Source organism: Strongylocentrotus purpuratus, unplaced genomic scaffold (genome assembly GCF_000002235.5).
Source record: "Strongylocentrotus purpuratus isolate Spur 01 unplaced genomic scaffold, Spur_5.0 spur5_scaffold_20, whole genome shotgun sequence".
Lineage (NCBI taxonomy): Eukaryota > Metazoa > Echinodermata > Echinoidea > Camarodonta > Strongylocentrotidae > Strongylocentrotus > Strongylocentrotus purpuratus.
The window spans coordinates 7,664,407-7,674,823 of NW_022145606.1; the positions used below are offsets into that span (position 1 = coordinate 7,664,407).

General features: G+C 40.0%; 1 protein-coding gene across 1 annotated transcript; it reads right to left on the reverse strand.

Annotated features, from left to right (window-relative positions):
- Positions 1 to 3,252: 3,252 nt before the first annotated feature.
- On the reverse strand, positions 3,253 to 7,617 carry LOC756822 (serine/threonine-protein phosphatase 6 regulatory ankyrin repeat subunit B-like). Its single transcript, XM_030993619.1, has 3 exons — positions 6,543 to 7,617; positions 4,557 to 6,506; positions 3,253 to 3,257 (listed from the first exon to the last, which is right to left on the reverse strand). The coding sequence occupies exons 1-3, from the start codon at positions 7,615 to 7,617 to the stop codon at positions 3,253 to 3,255; spliced, it is 3,030 nt and encodes a 1,009-aa protein (XP_030849479.1).
- Between the last annotated feature and the right edge of the window lie 2,800 nt (positions 7,618 to 10,417).

The window sequence follows — 10,417 nt, forward strand, 5'->3', positions numbered from 1 at the left end:
AGTAAGGTCACTAAAATGACATACTAAAAGTCCAAAAAAATCCAAGTAGTGGAAGTGTCCCTAATTTGCATAAATCCAATATGGCCGCTATTTCGAGGATTTTCACATATATTTTATCATATTTGTCAGCTTGTATAGGCTGTTGTGGCACTAAAGGAGGAGGAAAAGTGATCTGCTGTACATTTTGTATCAACTAAAATACCCATATACTACAGGTACATCACACATCTGAAACAAACCCCCCACACACCCACACCCACACAATCTAATATGTAATTTATGCTCAATTTGTCACCTCAGCAGATGATGTTATTTCATTATGCACTAGACAAATATCATGTCATTTTAATTATATTGAAAAAAACAAAAATCAAAATATTCAGAAAAACTTGCCCTTATGAGTATCCGTACAAACACAAGAGCTGTTGGTAGGGCTATTAGGGGTACAACCTGTACCTTACATTATCCTCATTGGAATTAGAAGTTGTTCTCAGTGCAACAGTTTATTTCATTTTAGAGATCTGACAAATAGAAGCATACATTGTATGCTAATGGCTCATCACAGTACAATTGTCCATATTACTGCGGTATTTGTACTCTCAAGTCACTATTTTTGTCAAATATTCAACTAAGTTAGACCCATAAGCTTTTATTATGTGATATCCATGATGCCTTATTTAGTCATTCATTGCAAAACTTTAAAGTAGAACACCCAATGATAGTTTCATTATAAGAGCAATGGAAAGCTTATAATGTGCAGAATACAATACATTTTTGTAATTAACATATCAGAATCAACTAAGGCACAATAAATAATCAAATTTTATCACTACACCCCCTCCTTTCCTCTAAGGTCATTCAGAGGTCAAATTAAGCCTGTAATTCATGACGCCACAGAATGTACACCTTTCTTGATCGCCGATATATGCAGTGCTACAAAAGGCAAGCCTACACCTGAGCCTAGTTATAGGAAGGGGGCTTTAGTTGTTGCTGTGGAACTGGTTGTGCTATTACTGTAGTTGTAGTAGAAATATGCATTAAAAGAAATGATACTTGGTCGCAAAATGTGTCTGGAAGACTTGCGCATGTCAATGATCTTCCCGCAGTTGATGCAGTATACCATAAATTATGCATGGTGAACTTTAAAACTAAAACATTATCAATTCTCATCTCGCAATGCTTTTAATGCTCTTATCCGGTGGTTAAGAAATATGAAAGAAGTGTGGCAATTTTTCAAGAGTGCATTCAGTATCTTGCAAATAATATCGACACTCCTGATTGATCAGGTACTTTCCACAGATGGGTACATTGCTACCCAAAACCAGGGATAAAGTACTGTAAGCCTGTACCGTTTATCTAGATAAACGGTATCCGCTGAGGACTTTGCTACTGTTGGACGTATCAACATTGAATACTTAAAGGCATCTACAACTGATCAACCTCTGGTTTACCAGCCGATTATGAATCGGGCACCAGAAGATCTAACATTTGACCTTGATGTGTTGTTGAAGACATCTTTACTACTGTGGTCCCCAAGGCCTTCAAAGGTCCGGAACGATACAGATAATAAAAGCAACGGCAAGTACCCTGATCAGTCATCTTCTTTGTTTCTCCCCATGATTTACATGAGTCCTAGGGATCCATCCTACATGTGTTTACTACACTCTGCGTTTTGCTTGTACCCATGCTAAACGGTATAATACTATACAATCGTGTGGACGTTTGATAAGCTGCTATTGTGGAAGGCACTCACAATAATCAGGAGCCAGCAAAGGGACAGTGACTTGAAGCAGATCGTTCTGCAGGGCATTTGATGACGGGCTCAGGACCCCATGAACTTCTTGAAGTATATAGTGTATGCCCTATATGCTGGGTGGAAAGGCGATTTCTAGAGCTGCATGTGCGGGGCCATTGATGCTGCTCTAAATACCATTACCAGACTTGTATAATGTACATCTGCAACGAGTACAAACAACCTCCGGAAACTCCTATAGTGATCACTATAGGAATTTCCAGAGGTTGTTCAGCACCCAGGTACTCCATGTGGAGTAGCTAATTTCGCAGAGCAGCCCACTTAAGTTCTCTCTTGAACAACTACTAATTAACGGACAGCATCTTCCTGATCTTCATTATGATGTAGCAATTGAGGAAGAGCAGATCCTGGATTTAATTGTGATGCAACAGAAGTTTAAAGCAACAGTTCTTGTCGATGATGACACAAACCTTCTCATCTTGCTGATCTTCTACGCTGATCTGAATGCAAAGGACTTCTTTTTTTGCACCTGAGCCAAGTTAAGGCAACTCCAAGAAGAACCGAACATGGAATATCAAACAGCTGAAGGAAACTCTAGGAGGTAGTGTGTGTGACTACTTTCTCGTTGTCGTGTGCTTCTGAACTGCGACACAACGTCTCGCATATTTGGACTAGGGAAAGGCGTAGCACTGAAGAAAATCATGAAGAATGACGACTTCTGTGAGCTTGCCATGGCATTTAGTCAGCCTGCATCATACCTGAAGGAGGCCATTATTCCAACTGGAGAGAAGGCACTTGTATGCCTGTATGGTGGTGACTAAATAGCAGATTGCGTAAAGGTATCACCAATCTTGTCTGCCTTAGAAGCAAAGACTTTGCAACCAATTTCAGCAGCAGGAAATTTCCACAGTCTGCGTGTGTACTATCAGATATTAGAATGGAAAGGAATGGCAGACAGCCTGACATCGGGAAACTGAGTTGGCAGGTCATGGATGGGAAGTATCTTTCCAATAAAAACTGATAAAACACCAGCATCCGCAAAACACCTTAAGGTCATCAGATGTGGATGCAAGAAAGATTGTGCAGCCAAGAAATGCACGTGCCGGAAGTATATGACCTCCAATGTTCAACAGCCTGCACTGATTGTCATGGCACTTGTTGTAGCAACTCACCACCATTATAGGCCTACCTAGAACTTGATGAGAACTACTGGTCAGCATGCCACATAAATGTTTGTTTGTTGGAGACTACCAACTCTAATCAAATGAAAATATGAATACTTAACTGTAGGCCTCAGGACCTGCATCCTGTAATAACAACTGCACTGGGATTGTAAACCAACATAGACATAGCTGCTCTGAAATGCATTGTAAGGTGAGAAATGTATTAACCCACTTTAAAAAAAATGTATGTGTATATATGCAAATTAAAAAAAAACCTTATTATGAAACATTTGAAATATAAATATATTTGTACAACATATATAAGTGTTGTCGCAATTAGTCTGAATGTAACATAAGACAAAAAATATCATTATAATAAATTCTCTACAAAAAACGTTTAATTTTAATAGCAGCCATTTTGAATTTAAGCAAATTAAAACACTCAACCGGGCATATGAAACCTTATGCAAACAAAACAATTCTTGGAAATAACATTTTAGACATTAAAAGTACACTAAAAGTGTGAATATTTTGACCAAATCTAGGAGAAAACCCTAGAATTGGCGGCCATTGTGGATTTATGGAAATTAGACACAATTAGTCCACTACACGGATAATGTAAGGTACAGACTGTACCCCTATAAACATAACCCTATAACAGCTCTTGTGTTTGTACGAATACTCATAAGGGCCAGTTTTTCGGAACTTATATTTTTGTTTTAGTTTTTTCAATATAAAATGACATGATATTATTTTGTCTAGTGCATAATGAAATAACATCATCTGCTAAGGTAATACATTACATGTTGAATTGTGTGGGTGTGGGTGTGCGGGGGATTTGTTTCAGGTGTGTGATAAACCTGTAGTATATGGGTATTTTATTTGATACAAAATGTACAGCAGATCACTTTTCCTACTCCTTTAGTGCCACAACAGCCTATACAAGTTGACAAATATGACAAAATCTATGTGAAAATCCTCGAAATAGCGGCCATATTGGATTTATGCAAATTAGGGACACTTCCACTACTTGGATTTTTTTGGACGTTTAGTATGTCATTTTGGGGACCTTACTAAAATGCATTGCAGTGAAAAATATTTTATTGCAATTTGTTTGACCTCAAAACACAATATTCCTAGCTTATATTGGTGATGAATTTCATTATATTTGTATATGTCCATTCTTCCAAAATGAGAAAAAATGGTGTATACCAAATAACGTGTGTGGTAGTGCGTTGCACATGGATAAGGTTTTTAGTACAGCTCATGCTTGCCAGCTAAAGAAATTAGCAAAATTTGTAAGGATAATTATGTCACATTTTTCAAAAGAGCCAAGTGTAGATGGTAATACTGTAAATGATAGCTCACAAGTAAGCAATGTTGTGAGGCAAACTTGTAGCGGTAGGAGGGTGAACTGCCCAGTTCGCCTTGATTTGTAAATAATATATTGATTTTTTCATATTATCATAATCATTAATCATATTATCATATGTTTATCATTGTTCATATTATCACATGTTTATCATTGTTATACTATTGTTATATTGATACTCTGTTGGAAATACGTTGTACTCACATACCCCGAGAGGGGGTCGATAGAGTCAATAACAAATACAATCAATCTTGCCAACTGAACTTACCTTTATCAATTACCTGCGCGTGGAGAGGTGTGCGCCTCCAACCAATATCAACCCTATTTGGATCTGCTTTTCGGTCAGTGAGAAACTGTTCCACATCATGGTGACCATTGAATGATGCCGCTTGGAGAGGTGTCCTGCCATCATTACCAGCCGTATTTCGATCTGCTCCTTGGCATATGAGAAACTGTACAACGTCGAGGTGACCATTGAATGATGCCGCATGGAGAGGTGTGCGCCCATCAAAACCAGCCCTATTTAGTTCTGCTCCTTGACCAATGAGAACCTGTGCAACCTCGAGATGACCTTTGAGTGATGCCACTTCCAGAGGTGTGCTGCCATCTTTACCAGCCCAATTTAGATCCGCTCCTTGGCCAATGAGAAACTGTACAACATCCAGGTGACCATTGAATGATGCCGCTTGGAGAGGTGTGTGACCACCAATACCAGCCATATTTAGATCTGCTTTTTGGCCAATGAGAAACTTAACAACATCGAGATGATCTTTGAGTGATGCCACTTCTAGAGGTGTGCTGCCATCTCGACCAACCCGATTTAGATCTGCTCCTTGGCCAATAAGAAATTGTACAACATTGAGGTGACCCTTGAATGATGCCGCTTGGAGAGGTGTGCGCCCACCAATACCAGCCCTATTTAGATCTGCTCCTTGGCCAATGAGAAATTGTACAACATCAAGATGACCTTTGAGTGATGCCGCTTCTAGAGGTGTGCTTCTATCGTTACCAGCCCCATTTAGATCTGCTTTTTGGCCAATGAGAAACTGTACAACATCGACGTGACCTTTGATTGATGCCACTTCTAGAGGTGTGCTGCCATCTTGACCAACCTTATTCAGAACTGCTCCTTGGCCAATGAGAAACTGTACAACATCAAGGTGACCATTGAATGATGCCGCTTGGAGAGGAGTGCGCCCACCAATACCAGTCCTATTGAGATCTGCTTTTTTGCCAATGAGAAACTGTACAACATCGAGGTGACCTTTGAGTGATGCTGCTTCTAGAAGAGTGCTGCCATCATTACCAGTCCTATTTATATCTGCTTTTTTGCCAATGAGAAACTGTACAACATCAAGGTGACCATTGAATGATGCTGCGAAGAGAGGTGTCCTGCCATCTTTATCCGCCCATTTTAAATCTGCTCCTTGGCTAATGAGAAACTCTACAACACCCAGGTGACCATTGAGTGATGCCGCAAAGAGAGGTGTCCTGCCATCTTTATCCGCCCTTTTTAAATCTGCTCCTTGGCCAGTGAGAAACTGTACAACATCCAGGTGACCATTGAGTGATGCCACTTCTAGAAGTGTGCTGCCATCTCGACCAAGTCTATTTAGATCTGCTCCTTTGCCAATGAGAAACTGTACAACGTCGCGATGACCATTGGATGATGCTGCATAGAGAGGTGACAATCCATCCTTATCTTCCCTATTTATATCTGCTCCTTTGCCAATGAGAAACTGTACAACGTCGCGATGACCATTGGATGATGCCGCATGTAGAGGTGTCCTGGCATCATTATCCGCCGTATTTAGATCTGCTCCTTGGTCAGTGAGAAACTGTACAACATCCAGGTGACTATCAGATGATGCCACTTCTAGAGGTGTGCTGCCATCTCGACCAACTCTATTTAGATCTGCTCCTTGGCCAATGAGAAACCGCACAACATCGAGACGACCATTGGATGATGCCGCATGTAAAGGTGTCCTGGCATCACTATCCGCCTTATTGAGATCTGCTCCTTGGTCAGTGAGAAGCTGTACAACATCGAGGTGACCATTAGATGATGCTGCGTGAAGGGGTGTCCTGGCATCATTATCCGACTTATTTGGATCTGCTCCTTGGTCAGTGATAAACTGCACAACATCGAGTTGACCGTTGAATGATGCCATGTGGAGAGGTGTCATGCCGTCTTTATCCGCCATTTTTAGATCTGCTCCTTGGCCAATGAGAAACTGTACAACATCAAGGTGACCATTGAATGATGCCATGTAGAGAGCTGTCCTCCCGTCATTATCCGCCCTTTTTAAATCTGCTCCTTGGCCAATGAGAAACTGTACAACATCGAGGTGACCATTAAATGATGCCGCGAAGAGAGGTGTCCTGCCATCTTTATCCGCCCATTTTAAATCTGCTCCTTGGCCAATGAGAAACTCTACAACATCCAGGTGACCATTGAGTGATGCCGCGAAGAGAGGTGTCCTGCCATCTTTATCCGCCCTTTTTAAATCTGCTCCTTGACCATTGAGAAAATGTACAACATCCAGGTGACCATTGAGTGATGCCACTTCTACAGGTGTGCTGCCATCTCGACCAAGTCTATTTAGATCTGCTCCTTTGCCAATGAGAAACTGTACAACGTCACGATGGCCATTGAATGATGCCGCATGTAGAGGTGTCCTGGCATCATTATCCGCCGTATTTAGATCTGCTCCTTGGTCATTGAGAAACTGTACAACATCCCGGTGACCATTAGATGATGCTGCGTGCAGAGGTGTCAAGCCATCTTTATCCACACTATTTAGATCTGCTCCTTGGCTGATGAGAAACTGTACAACATCGAAATGACCATCGAATGATGCTGCTAATAGAGGTGTACTGCTATCATTACTACCCCTATTTAGATTTGCTCCTTGGTCAAAGAGAAACTTGACAACATCGAGGTGGCCATTGAATGATGCTGCATAGAGAGGTGTCCATCCATCTTTATCTTCCCTATTTATATCTGCTCTTTGGCCAATGAGAAACTTTACAACATCGAGGTGACCGTTGAATGATGCTGCGGGAAGAGGTGTCATGCCATCTTCATTCGCCGTTCTTAGATCCGCTCCTTTACCAATAAGAAACTGTACAATAACGAGGTGACCATACAAAGATGCCGTGTAGAGAGGTGTCCAGCCATCCTTATCCGCCCTATTCAGATCTGCTCCTCGGTCAATAATAACCTGTACATCCTCGAGGTGACCATTGGATGCTGCTGCATGGAGAGGTGTCCAATCATCATTTTCAGCCCTAGAAAGAATTGCTCTTTGAATCTTGTCCCCATCCATGATAAGAATCCAACTGATCTGAGTATCTGCCTGCAATATCTAGGGTATTATAACTGAACTATAGGCTATTTGATCTGCCAACTAGAACTGTATTACAGCCGATGAAGACATGAAGTTAGTGTCGCCCCTAACGACTCAAGGCAATGGGACGAAGGTAGATAGATAGACTATACCGTGTCGCTTGTTATCTGCTCGGATTATTACGACTGGCATTCGTTTAATGCGCCTGCAAACTTCATGTAGATGGCGTAAATATTCTTGCCCACAAAGGAGATCACTTCTTCTCATTATACAGTCTATTAATCGTTCATATCAGCTGCATCGGTACGTTCCTTTTCCGAATAAACACGACGGTCCTACATTCTCCCATTAATGTCACATATCCATCACCTCCTTTTGAATGTGTATAAGCGGGCTAGACCTACAGATATGCAATGTTGTTATTTCGAAACACAAAAAACAGCACGATCTCACGAAACTTGTAAGATATAACGTTTTGTACAGGCTCCAATGGACGCAGCTCTATTCCTAGTTGCTGCATTATGGACCTAGAACGCACTCAACTGTCACTCGGCTGCGAATTATGCTAGCTGCCTCCTCAAAAAACATATATTGTAGAAATTGAAATATGACCTAAATTTAGTTCCTGTTTCCTGTTTTTACTCCGCTCAATAGAAAGTCGACAAAAGGCTAGCCTTTACAGGGTTACCCAATAAAAACGTACAAGCATATTCCCATAAGGTGAGGAAGGAAGACATTTTATCGTGAAAAATATGATATCAATATCTACAAATTCGATAGGGGTGGGGGTTTGTTTTAGGGAACATTTTGTGATCAATGCAATAATTCATAGGAGATCAAATTTCTCCAGTATCAATGACACACCATTTTAAACCATTAGCGTGATGTTATGTCTGTGTTTAAAGCATTAAAAACGCTTTAAAATATTTTGTAAAGTTACTTTGTGTTCAATCTGATGTTTATTAGCGCTTGATCAAGGCTCGATCAAGGATAAAACCGTTTCAAAACTCATCAATGATACGCAATTTTCGCAAGAAGCACTACCAATGGATGTTTTTAACATTGTGGCAGAAAAATGCACCCCCTAAAATACGACATGTGTCATGTGTTTTGATCTATAGTTCGAGTTCCGTCGCGCGGCACTAATATACTTTGACGAGTCATTATAATCTACGATTGCCACTCCCAACCCAGGTGAAGTAAATGGTTACCCAGTGGGAAGAAATTCATTGAATGTTTCAGCACCTTATCATGGGGACCTATGTGGCTACATATCATACAGCCGGGGTGTACACAGAGACATAAATATATATTATTACGTTCTTTAATTTTTTTTTTTTTTTTTACAGATACCGGTAAAAATTGTCCTAGATTATCGAAAATTTGCTTGTCCGTTTTTGTAATGCCACCCTGTCGTTATAGGCGCAGCCAGTCGACTGTGACAGACAAGAGAAGTATTAATGTAACACATATCAGTCTCTAAAGCACAACGCACACTACACGATCCTACTGCGATCCGATTTCTGAAGATTAAGATCGCGTGCTCGCTGTTGTTATTGAAATCCATTCAAAAGAAGAAAAACAATCTTGAATTCAGAGGGACCTACTGGGTGCACGTCAAACAATCCTTTACAACAAAAGAAACTTCTCCCAGGAAGCCTAACATAAAAAGGTAAATAGCATTGTAGAGACGATGAACAAATGAGAATAAAACATCGTCGTTAATCGTGAGAATGATCAATACTACCTCTCTCTCTCTCATTCTCTCTCTCTCTCTCTCTCTCTCTATTAAATCCTACGAACAGTGGAATCAATCAGGTAGAATTAATTGTTAAACGAATTTATCATGAGTCATGACAGATTAAATTGCTACTGCATATCATAGTCGCATTGGTGCATAATTGTTGCTGAAATTCAGCAATTGTTGCTATAATGCTTTTCCCTACAAATTATCATGAGACATAAAGCTAGATCAAACTATGCACAACAAAAATGATACTTTCTTGAGAACAGTGAGAAAGCATTAGAAATAGAATGAATAAGACATTGATGTGATCTTGTAAACAATTTGGTTCATGTTGATCCTCCTGTACCTAATAACCATGCAAATCTTGGGTAGAGATGTAAATGAAGGGTACACATAAAAGACATCAATTAATGATACATGTTCATGTATTGTCAATTGTGAAGAAATTTAATAAAAAATGAAAAAACCTCTAAATCCTGTTTTAATCATAGGATTGCAAGGCTCTTATATGTCGAACGCTTTAATGCTTACCTAAACAACAATTAGTGTGAACTCAACACAAGTGCAGACTGTAAGAACTAACTTATGGCTGGACGTATCGGTTCAAATGTGTTAACACTGTTGCGGCTTCAGTGTGTAAACAAAATATTATGTAATCCTCATTGTGTACTTTAATAATACAAATATCCATATTTAAATGTTGTGATCATCAATATGGTAAATCATTTTTTTTTTTTTTTTTTTTTTTTTGGGGGGGGGGGCAGTTTTTTAATGATTGGGGGTGGAGAATGTTGTGGAGAATTGTATATCATTATCTGATATTTGCCAGCATTCATATTTTCGTATGTTAGGCCACGTTAAGGTAATGATTATGATTAGGGTTATGTTAAGGGTTAGGGTAAGAGTAGATTGAAGCTGATGGTGAGGCCTTAGGGTCAACCAAATGCGCAGCGGAGTCGGGGGCACAGTGCCCCCACTTTTCAAGTACTTCCTAAAGTGCCCCCTTTTACTTCAGATAAGTGCCCTATTTTA

Coding starts and splice junctions, on each gene's coding strand:
- LOC756822 (XM_030993619.1), bottom strand. CDS start 7,617: ATGGATGGGGACAAGATTCAAAGAGCAATTCTTTCTAGGGCTGAAAAT. Junction 6,507..6,542: donor CTACATGGCATCATTCAATG/GTCACCTTGATG, acceptor TCATTGGCCAAG/GAGCAGATCTAAAAATGGCG.